Source organism: Siniperca chuatsi, linkage group LG2 (assembly GCF_020085105.1).
Source record: "Siniperca chuatsi isolate FFG_IHB_CAS linkage group LG2, ASM2008510v1, whole genome shotgun sequence".
Lineage (NCBI taxonomy): Eukaryota > Metazoa > Chordata > Actinopteri > Centrarchiformes > Sinipercidae > Siniperca > Siniperca chuatsi.
The window spans coordinates 9173168-9192566 of record NC_058043.1 but is presented as its reverse complement, the minus strand read 5'-3'; the positions used below and the strand labels follow the sequence as shown (position 1 = coordinate 9192566).

The 19399-nt window shown below is 38.0% G+C and overlaps 2 protein-coding genes across 2 annotated transcripts; one reads left to right on the top strand and one right to left on the bottom strand.

Moving 5' to 3' along the window:
• Window positions 1-1810: 1810 nt before the first annotated feature.
• ilrun (inflammation and lipid regulator with UBA-like and NBR1-like domains) lies at window positions 1811-12837 on the bottom strand. The gene is made up of 5 exons (XM_044166541.1): window positions 11333-12837; window positions 8945-9099; window positions 8596-8793; window positions 8035-8339; window positions 1811-5032 (listed from the first exon to the last, which is right to left on the bottom strand). The coding sequence occupies exons 1-5, from the start codon at window positions 11488-11490 to the stop codon at window positions 4997-4999; spliced, it is 852 nt and encodes a 283-aa protein (XP_044022476.1). The 5' UTR covers window positions 11491-12837; the 3' UTR covers window positions 1811-4996.
• An 873-nt stretch (window positions 12838-13710) lies between these two features.
• On the top strand, window positions 13711-19171 carry snrpc (small nuclear ribonucleoprotein polypeptide C). Its single transcript, XM_044166553.1, has 6 exons — window positions 13711-13827; window positions 14899-14941; window positions 15057-15165; window positions 16570-16629; window positions 17407-17511; window positions 18601-19171. Exons 1-6 carry the CDS (start codon window positions 13820-13822, stop codon window positions 18720-18722), a joined length of 447 nt encoding a protein of 148 aa, XP_044022488.1. The 5' UTR covers window positions 13711-13819; the 3' UTR covers window positions 18723-19171.
• The last annotated feature ends 228 nt before the right edge of the window (window positions 19172-19399 follow it).

The following is a 19399-nucleotide window of genomic DNA, read 5'->3' as shown; positions in this document are numbered from 1 at the left end:
ATTTTTAGCCACGCTAGCAGCATGATGTTGAAACACAACATACATTGGCATTTCTCTATTTTACAACCACATAATATAGATGACTTTCTAAATGATTTGTTTTGTAAAATAAAGTGGGTGGAGAATTTTGTCCTGTGACTGTAGCGCCACCTAGAGTGTCCACTGTGTCATTGTCTTTCTCTAAAAATAAGAATCCTGAAAAGTGAACCAAAATATCCAAGTTTTTTAGACACAAAAACTCACACTTTCACCTTTAGCAGGCTGCAGAATCTCCACAAGGGGGAGCTGTTCAGTCATTATCAAACCAATAATCTGTTTTCCAATGTGAGGGCCGTTTCACCCAATTTGTAACATGCAAACTGCAATTTGCAACATGAGATCTCTTCTGTTCCTAATTTTGTCACGTTACATTAATCAAAACAAACCACATACTCGCGACCCATGCATGAGGATGCATGCGACCTGTAGGACTTGTAATTTTCTCTGCGAGAGATAATCATTTGTAAAATGTGGTGTTACCACCATTTGCTATCTCTTTGTAAGCAGTGTTCGCAAATCGCCTTTGTGATACGTGGCCCTGCACCATCTGTAGGAAAGTTAACTAATAGAAGCAGTAGTTGAAAATTTCTTTTGAATTTTTTCTTTTAGGCCTCTGCATACCACTCTTTTTTTAAATTGGACAGTTAAAAAATGGTTAGAACTCCCTCGTTCCCTCTCCAAAATAACCAGGAGGAGGACACACAATCTCATGAGAGCAGTGTAAATTCTGTACTCATCCCAGTATTGGAAAGAGTACAGAGATACTGTCCAGATGAATAGGGACAGAGTCAATGAATACCTGTCCACAAAACTCTTACATTTTGCAGGTTTGAAAAGTAAAATATAAAACTTCAAACACACACAAACAGCAGCTACACATAAAACAAGGCTACAGCCATGCTAGCGACTCTGTGAGGCTGTACTTACAGGCACAGCGATGCTTAGAACTAAATGCTAAACACAATGACAATGCTCACATGCTGATGCTAATGTTCACCAGCTTAGTTCGGTGTGTTAGAATGATAACATATTCTAATTAGCACTAAACATCAAGTACATCTGAGGCTGATGGGAGTGACATTAGTTTTGCAGGTATTTGGTCATAAACCAAAGTATCAGACAAATTGAAATGTTTGACCTGATGATGGCACCAGATGATCAGTGTGGACCAAAGTGGTGGGCCGACCGACCGACAGACAACACCGACCGACACGAAAGCGTCTCAAGTGCCACAATGGGAGAAGCTCTTTCTTTGCTTGTAATTGTCGAACTTGGTATGTCTGCACCTGCAGGTCTAAACTGCTGCTGCTATTATTTGTATTGCCGATAGGTGGTGCGGCTTTACAATTATATGATATTGGCTGAGTCTGGCGTAATCTAAAGGGACAGTTCACCCCCAAATCAAAAATACATATTTTTCCTCTTACCTGTAGTGATATTTATCTATCTAGATTGTTTTGGTGTGAGTTGTCAAGTTTTGAAGATATCAGCCGTAGAGATGTCTGCCTTCTCTTGAATATAATGGGATAATGGTTTGTGGTGCTTGTTGTGAGCAGTTTCATGTAGGAATTATCGGTAGAAAGAAAATAGTTCCTATATGAAACTACCAAAACAATCTAGATGGATAAATTGCACTACAGGTAAGAGTAAAAATATGTATTTTTGATTTTGGGGTGAACTGTCCCTTTAAGATTAAAGTGGCAGAGGAAGTAAAATACAGAAAAATAATAAGCAAAGCTGGTTTTTGGCCCCCTCAAAAAAGACAACTTACTCATTGTTTCAGTGTTAATTTAATCATACAAATGCTTAATTATAGATACAGGGGAAAAAAGCTTTTATTGACAGTTTTTCTTCAAATAAATGTGCTATTTTAGACTATGTAAACTTTCATCTCATCCACTCACCATGCCACTCATCTCAAATCCATACATAGTCACAAACTAAAACTAGAAAATGAATCCAGCAATATTCAGATTTCTCACCATCTCTTTCTCACACACACAAACAAGCTCACAAGAAGGAACCACACACACAAAAAGAAAAAAAGACTGACAACTAAAAGAAGCAATGCAGAACAGTGTATACTGTTTGGGAGGACTCTCAATACAAATAAACACAGAATACTGGTGAATTTTAGAAACAGGTGATCATAGAAGCAATGAACTTTACATATGAATGACATTTTGATGTTCATAATTACAACTAGTAGAAAGTTTGATAAATTAAAACATCAAAAGATGGAAATCATTCTTTTTGAATTATAAAAAATTGTAACACTATAGTGGAGTTCCATCAACAACTTTTCCCATTTTATTTTTAAGCCCAAAATACATGATGAAATCCGCTGTCTGACATAACATAGCAAATCTGACGTAACAATTCAGGTGTGATAGCGGACAGACTGTGTAACTCACTCGCAGATAAGCAAAACCTAAACGTGTGATCGAGATAAATATGAATCAATCTTCAATCAGACACTGGGGCAGTGATGAAACTAATGTTTAAAACTTAACAGTATGAAAACAAACCTTGAAGCTGTGAAGAGCAAAGGCCTTTAGGGGAGAGAAGATAAGCAAAACAAACCAACAGAACTTTCTGGAAAATGCCGGTATCACAATCCACACTAAGCCAAAAAAAAAAAAAAAAAAAAATCACCATTTTCCATCATCAGAAGTAGTGGACAGCGTTGTGCAAATAGCAGTAACAGAACATCAGTGCTACTAATAACTAATAGCAATGCAAACCATTCATTTTCATATTCAAATATTCTTACTAGAATCAAACTACAACTTGTCACTTTCTTTACAATGTACTCAGCATGATGTCAAGCTGAATTTAAGTTGGTCATCTGATTTTTAGCACCACCTGCTGGCTGTAAATGGGACTTTTTGCAGCTGCAGTGCACAATAGGACAGCAAATAAATAACAACAGGGCAATTAGTGAGTCGGTTCATCCAAACGGTGCAGAATCACTCAACAATACTTTGGAGGTAAACGCCAAGTAAAGCTCTTTCAATATCGATGTGTATGTGAATAGACACGTCATCCTTTGCCCAAGTAGTATACACCATTTTTATGTCAGTTAAATCCAAAGAGAAACCATAACATACAGTACATGCACACATTAAAAGGCACACGCACACACGCACACACACATATATATATATATATATCTAGAACACACACTGTAGACATCAGAAATTACAGTCACTCACCAGGCAAAATAGATTTTGATGGCTTTTTCAACCCTCCCTCACACCTCACTTGCTCAAACTCATTCACATCCATTTGCGCTTCAGCATCTATTTAAAGCAAAAATCCACCCTTAAAAAAAAACAAAAAAAAAAAAACAAACACACACACACACACACACACATGTAGTCTGAATCGGGAACCTGCAGACAGTGTGGCTTGATGACAGAACATATTAGTGTCTTGGTTCTCTGGAGTTTATCTTTGGGAGAGGCAGGGTTCCTACACAGGGATGCTCTATATTTTCTTTGCAGAAGTGGAGGATATCTTTGAATATCTTTGAATTTGAATATGTGGTGTTCAATATATCTGATTAGTGTCTGAACACTGATACTACTTTCAGACATGGATTTATTTTTTACTTGACTCCTGAGTGTAATGTTATTTTGTGACTAAATTTCCAAAGTGTCACGGAAGCATCGTAGGAAACACTGGGACGTAGTGTGGTACTGACAGTGAGTTTATGTTAAAAAGGGTCTAATAAGTCAAATCACAATTGTTTCTTTTTTCTCTTTTTTTTTTTTGCTTGTCTTTGTGTAAGTATAAAACATGGGTTCAAGGAGGGTCCAAAACTGCTCAGTTTTAGCCTGACAGGCTGGTTACAACAGTAACTTTTGAGTAACAAATGTAATACAAAGACAGATATTGGTGGTAAGTTCTAGTCCTCTCAGACACAAATTCAATTATTCTCCATTACAAAAATAGTTAAAACACGACAGTAGATCATATGTTCTTTAAAGTATTTTTTCAACTTGAAATTGATTTCTTTGAAAGATCTCACATATTTGACTTGGCGCTTCATAATACGAAAGTGTCCGAAAACCAAACAAATATGGACGCTTCACGTCAGCCAAAGAGAGACGTTCACAGTGATTAAACCCAAACTTAATGGATATAGTGACATATTTTTTACTCTCACACAGCCAAATCTGTCATCATCCAACCATTTTGAGTTGTCCGATGATGTGAACACTCACAAGATGTAAACATCTCTGCCATCTAACTCATACAATGTGAATGCAGCATAAGCGCATAGATTTATCCAAGAACTAGAGCGATTCTGTGGTTTAGTAATGAATGGTCTTTTTTTTATGAATGGCAATGCTCCAGTATTTATCTGTGACCAATAGTCTGGTACAACCGGTCATGCTTGTCGTCATACTAATTGTTTAACATCCCACATCGTACATCCCACAATTTTTCAGTCATTTACCTTTCAAGGCCTCAAAATTATCTATGATCACCATTATTTTTGTACTATTCCCAGCAGTTTTCCAAACATTTCCAAACCTGTGTAGGAACCCCAAAGAGACAAGTATTCATAATTATTCAATTTCCCATGGGAATACCAAATTATATGTAGACTGTTTAGGGTCGATTTTCACTTCAATTAGCCGTGTTTTACAGTGGAAATAAAAACAGTCATGTGTATCTATTTTTAAGGGTTTATAGCACTCTTGAATGAAGCATTCACACATGCGAATCCGGGTTTTGATGTCAGGTGGGATGTTTCGCTGTAGCGGATGTAATCCATCCCCTCATTGTAGTTTGTGTTTCTGTGGAGAGGGCCATGGGGTTAGGGAGAGGGTTGTCATGAGTCAATATAAAACAACTGTTCCTCCCCCCCTCCGACTCCTCTGCATTTAAGGACTTCAAGGGTGTTAAGCTCATCATCCGCCATGGTGGGGGGGGGGTCTTTGTCATTCTAGCTCTGTCCAAATGGATAGGGTCCATGAATACCCTGGAAAAAATTAGAGAAAGGGTATTATAGTATTTTATAGTTTAAGGTTTTTGTGTAACGGAATGAAAGTGAATATATGTGAAGATCAACGGAAAATTGTTAAATAATTTGAAACCAAATCATGCCAACACAATGTGGTATGAATGCAAGAGCTGCACCGCTGTCTGCTGTTATCATCAGTTTCAGGGCAATAACAAAACCTGCAGTACCTGTAGGAAACAGCTCAGTCACTGTCCTTTTAATCCCTCATTTAAATGCCGCGACTGGCTGACAAAGCTAAGTGGCTCTCAACAGTCCAGTTAAACCACCCAGGAGAGGCTGTGAAAAAAGGCTTGGCTATGGCAGGTATGAGATGATACTACTGTACTGATTTAATAGAATTAATGAGTAGTTACACTGGGTGTCACAATGAATTAGCGATATAAGCAATGCACAAATTAATAGCAGCAATACTCATGTGTGGGTTGCCCCATACTTCATCATCATACCCTTAGTCACAGTACATCTTTGACGATGACATTAATATATTGATTTTAACAAGGCTTAAAGTCTGTCGTCACGGTAGCAGCGTCGTTAGAGTGTAATGATCATTTTACACCAAACTGTTGGATGGACGAGAAATGACAACTTTGCTTAGGTACCACTAGTGGGGCAAAAACTGCAAAATGTGGCCTGTGTGGGGAGCCAATAGAAAGGTCACATTGTTACCTAAGTCAAAAAGGTCTGTCCTCTGTACAGTGAGACCATTTTGGACATCTCAGACTCAGCTTTTCAGGCTCAGCTCTACATTGTCAGACTTTGCTCAACTTGGACTAAGCTGGTTAGCATGATGCAGCTGGGGTTCACAGGAATTAGATCATTAGTTTTTGAGATAGACTGCTGGACAAGTGGACAAATTTTAACCTTTTGGTGGCAAGTCAGGTACCAAATGTCATGGCAATCCATCTGATAGCTGTCAAGGTATTTCACTCAGTCTGGACCAAAGTGCTGGACCAATGGACCAAGAGCCACGCCTCTAGCATTGGCTAAACAATAAATAACCAAAGTCATGCAACTATTGCATTTATTTTCACAAAAGGTATTATAAACACAATGAGAATACATGAGAATAAAGACGGAAAACGAAAGTACTCGCCCCCTGATTACAAGTGTGTTATACTCTACAGTCAGACAGTAGAAAAGGTTTCAGTCGTAGTCATCTGGACACTGTTTTCAGAATCAAGACGGCTCTGACCTAATTGTTTCCAGTTCCAGGTGAAACTAGCTAATCAACAGATACTCAGGTAGACTCCTTCCTGAAGGCAGGGCTTATGTAACACAGAGTAGCATAGATTTCTGAGTTCCCGGTCCATTTTTTTAACAATTGAGAATGACTTCCGGATGGGAGCCGAAACGTCTTGATTCTGAAAACGGTGTCCAGATGACTACGACTGAAACCTTTTCTACGATAGAACACTCCTGGACGAATGAGGGACTACACCGTCTACAGTCAGACTGACATGATTCTGTCTTAAGTGATCGTCATTTCGGTTCTAACTGCTCTTCCTTCAGTTACACCTTATTACAACTAAGTTTTATTGAAGCAACTTCAACTCTGAAACAACTGTCCAGAACCTGATATCTGAACAGCTGCTGACCAGGCTGCCGTGAACACTGGTGTGGATATGAAATTGCCCCCAGAGGTTAATCACTAATGGATTTAGTGACTTAATGTGCTTAATAAAGTACATGTGGATATTCATAGTCCTGGATTTCTGGTTATACACAACAAATAGGAATAGCTGAAGGGCAGACTGCCATAACATTTATTGAGCACATTGATGCTCCCAAAAGGATTAACCCTTTTTATTTTCGACACTCCGTGAAGTTTCCTCAATGCCACTCTCCGGCGAAAATTTAAAATTTCCACACACGTTAATGCTCAAAAAACACTTTTGATTTAAATGACCCCGAGGCCTTTCTGCAACCACCATCTTCAGGACAAACGTTACAGTTTTAGGGGCACTACAGGCAAAGCTCTAAGAGCAGAACTGAGTAGACATTGACCTGGGTAACTCTGTCTAACACTTACATTTTGTGGGGTGGAATTCACATTGCTTCTAGGGACCGCTAGTAACTTTAGTCCTGTTAAGACTACATCTGCTCAAGATATGACAGGGAGCAAATGTAAAACATTAACAGTCAATATGGTGATGACCCAATCCAAAACTAAACAAAACAAAAATTTGCACATGGCAGTTATAATACTGCTGGAAAATAGTCATGAGTTTGTCAAAGATTATAGGGAGGTTTTAAAAAACATTGGAGAAAACATGCATTTCAGAAAAAAAGGATGAATAAATACACGTCAGAATGTATCAGCAAACTTAAAACTCAATGAGCTAGAGGACCACTGGTTATCCTTTGTTTTCACAAAAGGCCAGGAAGTGTCTGGCTGTTGTATCATAGCAAGCACTACGGACTCTCCTCTGAGCCAAACAAATAATATTTAAAAAGGTTCAGAAAATACGCTCATGGCTTTTATAAAATTTCAAAATATAGTAGCTTCTATGATAATGGGGTGGGGTTCTCTTTGATCTGTCCTGCTTTAATGCGACAGCAGCTACTACATCCACTGCAGCCTACAGTTTTGTTGATTGATCAGACGTCCTGATTCAGATCCTGTGGATTGGCTCAGGACATCCTGACTGACGTGATTTTCTTAGTGAATACTAAAGTTTTGACTAAAGAAAGTGCACATCAACCAACAAATCAATCCATCAACCATGTAGGGTGGCCCCCTCAACAAGCACTTAATATACCACACCAGGGGACACGTGTACACAATTGACCATATAATCCACACTAAATACTGTAGATGGAGGCATGTCCCACTGTCATGATGTAGGTTTCATGAAAACTGTTTTTTTGCACATGCACACACAATAAATCAGAAAGGCTTATATGAGCTAAGTGGTAGTAGTTTTGTGAAGTGTAAAACCTTAAATTTGATTCATACATACCTGACCATAAGTCACCACAGAAAGATTGGTTTGGAGACCATTTGACGCTCTATTTACAGCATTATGAGACAGTCCATTTTGATCTTGCTGGATTGGCTCTTGTGTGGGTTCCCAGGCTCCGCCAGGATCTTTGAAGCTGTTGTCAGTGGCATCATGCTTGTTCTTCTGTGGCGAGGCAAAAGGGTTGAAGTCTCCTTGCACATTGCGCTGGGGTTGGGTGTTGAATTCTGTCTCGAAGGAGGACAACTGCTGGGTCACACCGAGGAGACCTCCAACTTCTACACTAAGAATCACCCAGATTACATCTGTGGAGAAACGAAGAATACACAAACATGGGCTGACTATATGACTGAGTCAACCTACCAATTTGCTGATCATTGTAAATTTAATGTTTCTGGTTTGGTTGGTCAGACAAAACCAGCAATTTAAAGACTTTGGCTCAGAGAAGGTTTGATGAAATTGTGACGAAAAGAAGTTGACAGAATAATAAAAATAAATATTAGTTGCAACCCTAATAAATTGCCTCATTAGAAACAAATCAAATCTTTGGTGATTACCTACCACCATAGAATAATCCGGTGGCTGTACACATCCTCCACTGGCCCTGGTACATGCCTGGAGCTGTGGGACTTCGCATCTGCACACTCACATCCGATATTTCCTGGGGGTCTAGTGACTTTACCATAACTGTGTTTACATGCCCAAACTGATCCCCACCAATGTACTTGAGACAAACCCCAGGTGGCCACGACTCTGCACCTATAAAACACACAAAGATGAGTGCAGTCAAAACACAGTTCACACCATGACGTTGTAACTGACATTTGCTTTGGCGCATATACATGCAGATTCAGACAGGCTACTTATACTGTATAAGCTGAACATGTCAATGTCGTGACATGCTCCACACCTGTGTTTTGTATTCTCCAGGTCTTTGTGAACGGTGTATCTGGAGGAACAGACTCTCCTTCCCCAATTGTCACATCTTCAACAAAGGACATGGATGGTGTGTTGACATTGGGACTTTCAAAGTCATAATATGCACCAATAGCAGCCTGCAGGTTCCTGTTCCAACACAAAAAGGAAGAGCACGGTGTTATCAGGAGTAGACATTACCCATGTGACCCTGGCCACGAGATTTTGTATTTTTCTGTTACAATATAAGCTAATCAATCAAGAAAACCGACATTCAGGGTGTTTGTTTTTTACATAGATTGTCCTGTCTTTAGAATACTTTTCTCAATACACAATAATAAAAGATACTTGCTGAGTCAAGGGGTCCAAGTGACGGAGAGTCTTTCTAATCTGCTGCCTCACAAAACTACTTCATCAAATATGACAGTGCACCAATCTAATTCTAGATTTCACATAGATTATATAGCTCAGTTACAATTTATCAGTCTCTTTTAAAGCAGAGCACCTTTAGAAAAATTCTGGTGCTTTTTAACAGACACTAAACAATGGAGCAACTTCTGGGACACTGAATATTTCTAATCTCTTTTATTGACACATTTTTTATATTTGTATGTGAAGCACTTTATACTAAAGCTGAAGCAATTGAGCGATTGATTAAATATTAATTTTCTGGTTTTCTTGGGCTTCTATGATAAAAAATAGAATATTGTTGGGTTCTGAAATGTTGGTTGAATAAAACAAGCAATTTAATTTTTAATTAATTTACATTTCCTTGAGGGAAAAAGAGCAGAGACGCTGTTTTACAGTGAATGCCAGGAATTTAAAGGGGTACTCCAGCAATTTAGCATTGTACTTCCATAGAGTGGGTGGACTCACAAGGGACATATTTATATTAAAAAAAAGGATAACATCAATGCATCTGTGGCCAAGAGATCCTGACTATTATTGTGTCAGTGCGCTCAAAACTAACTAGGTCATACAACATGTTGACCGACCAGGTCTAAAAGCAAAAGTGTTGTTCCAAACGGTCACAGTCGCAGACAGGGTGAAAAGCCTGCCGTCATAGAGAGCGGCAAGATGCAATAGTTGTATAAATGGGGACAGTCGGTCAGTCTCTCCTCAAACGTGTTGTACGCACAAAAGTGACAGAAGTAGCTGTGTGAAAAATAAAAAAACAGAGCTTGAGAGAGACGTGCAAAACCTGCTGACTTTCTCACCTCTGCACGCCTGGCCAATTGCTGTGTGAAGTGGGCATACTTGTCAGATTTGGAAAGTTGACTGACAAAACGGGGATTTCAAATGCTGTTCAACCATCCGACAAGCACTTTGGTTTAAGCATACTGACACCTTTGGTCCTTAGTAGCGTTCGCGGTAAAACACTGAATCCTACACTTCCCATAATGCAACTAAATACATCTTTCATTAGACCCTTTCTGCCTGGTTAATCCATGTCTATCAAACTGCACACCTCCATTTGTAACGCAGACTTTCTGGTATAAATTTTGCAGTCTCCAAGCCCAAATTGAGGTATGCCTGAAGACATCATTAAGGTTTGTTTTTTTTTTTTTTAGACTTGACAAAGCTCCTCAAGAGTCATTATGCAACTGTTTTCACAGGCCAAGAAGTGCTAGAATTTCTGTGGGGAAACCCTGATCCTGTGCAAAAAGGGGCTAAATCAAGAAGATTTATCTTAAAATAGTCTCGAGATATTGCTGATTTCTTGCTGCAAGCTCCAAAATGAAATTTGAACAATTTCATTTCTGTTTTTGTGGTGGTTTCTCCTTTTTTTTTAAAAAAAAGAGACGTGATCAAGGCCATCGACCACTGATTAACTAAAAGGTTGATATCAGCTGATGAAGGACACAAAGACGTGTTGATTAAAGACCACTTGTTGTCAGCCGTTGATGGATCACGACTGGTTACGTCATCAGACTAACGTGACGCGCCTGGCGCTGCCTTGAGTTGTGGCTTCCCAAAGAGCATGGTTTAACTGGCTCTGAACACTATTATGTAATGTGCCAGATAATCTACACCGAGAGTGCCCTGTGCTTAAATTAGCCTGCTAGCTAGTTAACTAGCTTGCTCTTTGATTTTTTTTTCCAGTTATTTCACCTCATCTTAACTCACAGTTAGGACAAACTTTATCGTTTCACTTCCGTTTGCCCCCGAAACGAGCGCTAGGAGTTAACTTAACTAACTGCCATTTCCCGTGGAGGGATGATGAATCGCTCCTCTCGGATTTGAACAACACCAACTTAGCACCGTATGTGTCTGCCTCCATTTTTTTTTTTTAGCATTTTAACGTATGCTAACTAGCTAATTATACTGCTAGGTTAGCGTCATGTTGCTGTCCGACAGCAGGCCATCGTATCCCCGCACTCACCAGTTGGTCATGTCCAGGAAGAAGGCGCAGCCGGCTGGGTTGAGTTGAAAGCCCAGCAGCCTCTGAAACTCCGAAATGAGGACGTCTTTGTCCGTGGTGCCCATGCAGCTGAACTTTTGCATGAGCTCCGCGTCCACGTCCATGTCCGTGCCCTCCATGGGTGGCGGGTGTCCCGTGGCGGAGACGGGGTGGTGCGGGGGTCCTCTCTCAGTTTAGTCCGAGGCCTTGTCCAGCCATAACAACCAGTTCAACAACAACAACCGTCACTGCGCATGGCACGACCAGGGGGGACGATGTTTGACGTTGCAACAGCCCGCGCGTCACCTTCGCCAATCATGTAGTGGGCGTCGACGTCATCTGTTGCTATTTGCAGCCACCTTTTCATTGGTTTATCAATGAATCCAAGTTCCTCATTTTTCAGCTCAGTATCAGATTTATCAGAAGTTTAATAATGGATAGGCTACAATAATTACACATTATTTGTAATTACTCGTTATCATTATTATCATTGAATCATGAGAACACACAAGATGTAGATTTTTTTTCAGCTTTTATTTTTCTTAAGATATATACCTAAGGCAATACCGATTCATTGCTGTAAGCCCAGGATTCAAATAAAAATTGTGTTATTGTTTAGCTTATCAATTAAAGCCAAGCTCATTTTGCAGCTTAGTACCAGATACATCAGAGGTTTAATATTGGATGTAATATTTGAGAACACATGTTTATATATATATATATGTGTGTGTGTGTGTGTGTGTGTATATATATATGAGTGAACTAAGATTTCACCTGGAAACCTGTCGATATATATACTACTGATTTAAGGAGACGCAGAGTAGCCGTTGGACTCAGTCATGTCTGAATGTCGATGCTTCATTTTATTTCTCCTCCTGAGGACGACACTGTCACTCTGGCACTACATATCATTTTGCTGGCAAAATATTATTGGCATATATGTGGATTTTCTAAATCTCTACCTCTAGGCTATCTAAAGCATTTCATTGAATTATAAATGACTTTGCTGTCTTCGTAAAATCCTTGACATATTTATAGTAAAAATTCAGCAAAACCACACATTTCCTTAGAAAAGTATTTTAATGGCCTTTCTCACACTTTTACAAGATATTTGTTACTGTTGGAATCATCAACTTTACACCTTTTTGTCTACAAAGACAAAATTTCATGATGTGCTCTCATTTTCCTATCTTGGTTGGAAAATAAGCCTTTATTTTCAAAGACAGTGAATAGTAAATTGGCAGGTTATTTTTTTGTTGTTGATGTGATGTGTGTACTTGTGGACATGCATAAATGATGACGTGTGTAAATTATATATTAACTATGTAGTTGTTTTTGTAAGGTAAGAATAATGCTTTGTCTGTACCCCTTCCCTTACTAGAAGCTATATTTCTTTATTATTGGTTTAGGATCTTGTACTATTAGTAGAGGTTGTTTTTGTTGAGTTTGTTTATTTTTTGGATAATGGTTGATTTTGATTCAGTTTGTATACTTTTGTGGTATAAAGTAACCAAGAACTTACTCTTACTGCCCTTATTAAGTACATTTCGATGGTCTTGTGTCTGAGTATTTCCATTATATGTTACTTTATGCTTCTACTCCACTACATTTCAGGGGGTTTTACACCACTACATTATTTGACATCTATAGCTACTAGTTACTTTGAAGGACTTTGAAGGACGGATGAGTACAATGATGATCTTCAAAAATATGATGTATTGTTATTGGTTAAACTTTCAAGCAGTATTTGAAGTAGTAAATTAAAATTAGGTTCAGCTTGACCAGCTACAACATTAAAATGATGCTTAAATAGTAATACATCAGTAATAATTACCCAGTAATCTGACATGGGGCTATTCTGCTGCCTACTTTTATTTTTACTTTGAGTACATTTTGCTGATAATATTTCTCTAAGTACAATTATGAATACAGGAGTTTTACTTGTAATGGAGACTTTTTATATTGAGGTATTGCTACTTTTACAAAGTAAAAGATACAAAGGTATCCTTTGCTTCACGTTTTTAACCACTAAAATATTCATGAAAGGTATACCTAGAGTGGGCAAGATCTTTCATTTTAATACAAGCAAAACCTGACTTCGATCAGTGTCATTTGTGATTAACAGACACTAAAACTTTCAACCAAAATGTTCTTAATTTAACAATGAACCTACTGATTTGCTGTTAAAATGTGGAAGTGGGTCCATTGGTGGAAGAAAATGACTTTAAATGGTTTATTAATTATTTACAAATATCTTTTCGTTTTGTGGCTTATTTCTGAATGAACTACTGTGTCTGATTTAGACTAAAATGCGTACAAAACAAACAGAACATTTACTTTAAACCATTTTCAGCAAGCAACCATTTCAGCACCTGTCAGGCGGAACTAACTGTGGGTAGGTCTTATATCTAGTGGGAACACTTATTGGGAACACCGGAATCGCGCTCTCGGCGGAGATTGCTGTCGATCATGCCTAAGTAAGTTCACATATTGTTTCTCTTTTGTGCTTAATCTCTGATTTCCACTTTTCAACGAACTTAATTATTGTTTATCTTTGTATTAAGTAACGAACGACGGTAAATACACTTTGAAAAGTAAAGAAAAACACCAGTTTGTTTCCCGCTGAACGCTGTGAGCTTTGTTTGGGATATGTCTATTTGCTGGACTCAGCCTCGATGTGAACGAAGCTAACAGTTACCTGCAAAAGACAACCACAGCACCGTGAAATTAAATCAATTTATCTGCCAGAGTCCACGATTCCGAGCATGTTTAGGACTTGTCATCAACGTCGAGCTCAACATTAAGGTGGTGCTTTTATTTTAGATATGAGTTAGTAACGTTAACGTCGGATTCGACTTGAGACTGTAATGCGGTTTTTTTTCTAGGTTAACTTAATTTATTTTTCAGGGATAAGAGCAGGTTATACTAACGGATAAAACAACATGTAACGTCAGTGTACCTCCAAGGCTCCATAGCTTTGGAAAGCGGAACATGTCAGCCACGCTGCTGCAGAGAACAACGCATCATCATGAAATTAGTAACGTTAGCTAAGAAAGTTAATAGAAATTAGGCGCATAATACTAACAAAATCAGTTATTACTTTAAAAAAAATGATGGAAATCTGAAGGTAAAGATGTCCTGCTGATATAAATACATTTAATAAACTAAACTCAACAGGGAACTATAGTGTTGGACATCTCAAAGTTTCCTGTAGGACAATTGATTTTCTTGCAGGATATTTTGTAACATCTGCACAATATCTGTATACAATAATTCCCACAGGACTCCCTCACAACTGAAACATACTTCTGTAGGACGTTTTTGTAAGGGAATCATTTGTAATATGGACATGACAACTAAACAAAAAGATTTACAAAGCTGTATGTCTATATTGCTGCTTGTAAAACCAGAAAAAGACAATGTTTTAGCCACGTGTCAGTGTAAATTAGATCTGACTCTTCAGTTTTACAGCTCATTAACAATTTTGATTTTACATTGATATATGTTCCAACTCTAATTTAAAGAATACCATTTTGTCATGTTTACAGGTTTTACTGTGATTACTGTGATACCTACCTTACACATGATTCGGTAAGTTGTGTTTGTGCGTACCAAATCACATTGTTGAAAAGCATGAAAGAATCTGATCTTTTGTTGTATTTACCTCCTGTTAAATATCCACAAATTTGTTCTATTTCTGTTCTAGCCATCGGTGAGGAAGACTCACTGCAGTGGCCGAAAACACAAAGAAAATGTGAAAGATTACTACCAGAAATGGATGGAGGAGCAGGCACAGAGTCTGATCGATAAAACAAGTAAGCAAGTTATTGTCTCAATTATCTGGAAAACGTGGCCGAGTGAATCTAGAAGAACTAAGCAACTGCACTTGCTGTGTAATTCTTTAAGACCTTTTGCACTCATTCAAAAGGTGTCCCTGTTCTCCAGGACAGCTGAAGTTATAAATATCCTATAACTTGTATGACTTGTATGAATTTCTACAGACATTTTGCTTTAAAACACAATGTGATGGGGTCTTGAATGTGTATTTTAAATGAGTCAGCCCTTTGGGATACAGCATGTGTGCAGTAAGTTTAACTTAAATATGAAAGTGACCTCTTGCGGCAGTAACATATTACTGATGATGATTTATTTGGCTGTGCAGTAGGGTTGCAGTGGTATACCGGTTTCACGGTATACCATGGTATTAAAATTGACGGTTATCATACCATGTCCCGTGCTTATCTACGGTATTGAATTCTACCGTATTAGTGTTTATTTAATAAAATATTTCAAGTTTATATCAAGTTTCATGTCTGTCAGGACATATTTTATGAAATTATAATAAAGCGTTTGTTCAACCAAAAAAACCTTCTGTTTTCATTCCTTTTTTTAAGGGTCATTGTAACTGATAATAATAATAATAATTGTGTAATACCGTGAAACCTTGATATTTTCTGAGACAGTTATTGTACCGTGAAAATCTCATACTGTTGCAACCCTATTGTGCAGTCAACCGTTCAAACTCATATTCATGGCATGCTTTTTCTTTTCCGTATTTAATATCCTGGTTAGATACATACAATAAACTAGGTGTTAGAGTAAAACGTGTTAGGTATTCCACATAAGGCATGCTTATGCACATGTGTGGGATATCCAAGCTTTTTGCCTAAATTGTGCACTATGTACACCAGCTTACTTGGGCCCCCTCTTGAGATTACAAACCACTAACCCACATAAGAGATCCAAAGCCAATGTGGTGCTAGAGTGTAGTCTTGTCCACTGTGCAGGAACATGTTGTTTTATAGACTAAATTATCCTTTGCAATAAGAAGAACTTAAAAAAGATGGTAGACTACACATCCTTTCAGCATGTCAAGAACACAAAATGACTATTTGGTTTTTTAAAGTAGACTGCTTTATTGGTAGTGGTGTATTTTTATCTGAATTTTTCATTTAGCACCCCTACCCCAAACACTTAATGTTGTTAATGTATAGTAGCCTTGCAGCACAAATTTTGCACCACGTCGTGTATTTTGCTATGCACAAATGTTAGAAAGACCCCATGTGGCGCACTCTGTGTTGTTGTTTGCCTTCCATAAATACATTATGAAACAGGCTTGAATGAATTCTTTACAAACACAATAAAGCATAGACAATATTGTGTACTGAACATGAAATATTTGTGTGCGTGTTAATGTTTTTTGTCTCTTCTCCCAACAGCGGCTGCCTTTCAACAGGGAAAGATTCCTCCGACCCCGTTTCCTGGTGGTCCTCCCCCAGGTGAGTCCATCGTCTTTCAGCTCTGCAGTAATTTGATTAACTAACCATAACATAGACACTGGCTCTTGATAGTTAGATTCAATAGAGAAAGGCTGTCAGCATTTTTGCTCCATATCGAGGGCTATTGAAATGAATTTCATTAGAATAAACAATAACAAAAGTGTGAAGCTTTATGTTCCTGCAGGATTACAACTAACAGCTAATTTAAATACATAAAACTACCACACCACTGGACATAATAGAAACCTACAGGAAAAATACTTTTTGTTTTACAACCTATGTCTTTCTTCATTCCACTTTGTTCTAAGTCTAAATTTGCATGTATGGAGCAAAAATACTCAGTTGCCAGTTTATCAGGCACACCTAGCTAAAACCAATGCACAGTCCTGCAATAAATTCAACCTTCATGAAGGATATAATTTTCAGTGTTTGATTCAACTGTGTGGTTATTTTGGATAGTAGTATAGTTTGTGGTGCTGTTAAATTATGTTGCATTATTATGAGGATTTATTTCATGGCTGTTGTATTAGACTGCATTAGTTTTAGCTAGATGTATAATAAACTGGCAACTGAGTGTATTAAATGTGTCAAGGGGCAGTGTCTCAAATAATGAAAGCATATGCCAAACTTGGATACAAGAAACAGAAATCATAAAACTATTTATTTACAGGTGTTTTCTGTTTAGTCAGATATCAATACAAATGAAGCTCTCAAAAGATAACATACTTCACTGTCTGTACATTAATTGTACACTAACATTTGCTGTTTGTAATACAGGTGGTCCTCCTCGCCCAGGCATGCTACCGACACCCCCTATGGGAGGTCCACCTATGATGCCCATGATGGGGCCTCCACCACACGGAATGATGCCCGGTGGACCTGGTAAGAAACAAGTTTCTTTGACAAAGTATCACTCATTCCTAATTTGTGTAACGTAGCATTTGAAAGTGCTTGCAGAAACCAAATGTGTTTGGCAGTTCAAGATATTTCAGACTAAACTGTTAAAGAAAGAAAGAAGCCTTGGTTGTCACCTCTTATTACACGGCTTTGTTGAATACTCGATTCTGATTGGTCAATTACGGCATTCTACGGTCTGTTATTTCTGAAGAGCAGGCCGCTGCTATGGACACAGTTGATTGTCTCTGGAGTCCAATCATATCAATCCGCAGAAAGTGGTCATGTGACAAAAAAATGTTTTAAAATGATTTTTTTAAATCAATATTTGGTGTCAAATTATTGATTTCTTTAGTAAGTATCCGTGTAATTAGCAGGATAATGTACAGCAGTCTCTTACATATCAGACAAGTTTGCAGCAATTCAGTCAGCCATTAGCAATGGTCACATGTACAGAGCAGACAATCGGCCACACAGTTTCATCTGTTTTTTGTTTTTTAGTGCCCTGTAATTTTTCCTGTTGTCACAAATAAAGTAGTCAACAGAATTATCCTGTTCAACCAATATGTCCCTTTCAAAACAAAAGTAAACATCTATCTGCCATTTGCCCCCTTCCTAATTCCTAAGGTTTCTTATAATGATAATTTGTTTTGTTTATATTATAATTTGCTGTAGGTCTAAAACGATTAGTCGATTAATCAAGTCGTCAATCGACGTGAAAATCATCGTAAACAATTCTGATAATCGATTAATTGTTGAAGTTGTTTTTTCAAGAAAACTACTATACATTCGCCATTTCCTGCCTCTCAAAATGTGAAGATTTGCAGTTTTTCTCTTTTTATATCATTGTACATTAAATATCTTTGTGTTTTAGACTGTTGTTAACTTGGGCTCTGGTAAATTGTGATTGACATTTTGTATTATTTTCTAACATTTTATAGATTAAATGGTGAATTTAAGTATCCTAAAAATAATTGACATATTAATCGATAATGAAAATAATCATTAGTTGCAGCCCTAAAGCCGTTGTCATAAATCAATACCTAAAGCTGTGTGTCCCTTCACTGTCACATTTAGGAGGCATGAGGCCACCGATGGGAGGACCCATGCAGATGATGCCAGGACCACCACACATGATGCGTCATCCGAGACCGATGATGATGCCAGTCAGGCCGGGCATGATGCGACCAGACAGATAAGAGCGAGTGGATTTTCTCCGTTCTTTGTTGCCATGAACAGACACTGTCTAGTGAGGACACTTGGTTTAACACTTGGATTTATCAATGCGACTTTTTAGATTCTCAAACGTCCAGTTTCTTCAACCTTGAACCTGAAGTCCCTGAAGTAATTATGTCATTTTTGTCATTCAGTTACTTTATTTTCTGCCGGAATTGTAGTATTTATTACTATTCACCTCATTACAATTAATTTCAGATCCCCGTTTCAAAGTTTTTGTAATTAAACGTCTCTTGTGTTGGTGTCAAGATTGAAATATCCCGTCTCACTTTGACAAACTGTTCAGCACGCACATGTAAAGAGCGTGTTTGATTTGACAATATTTGTTACTATATTTTTGCTTTGTTTTAGGTTTTACATGTTTTGTTGTATTTCATTGCATTGCTTTGATAAATAAAACAGTGATTTCAAACCTGTTTCTTTTAGATTTCAGTCCCCATCAACAAAGCTGTGTTTTAATGTTTTCTCATTAGTCCCTGCACTAACACGGGTGTTTTCATTTATTCTGTCTCTGTGGACCGATGCTTTGAATTATGTGATGTCAGAAAACAATGTACCAGACAGAATGATAACAGGGTACAGGTAAGCTAATGTTGCTTGGTAACTCGTGTGTGTGTGTGTGTGTGTGTGTGTGTGTGTA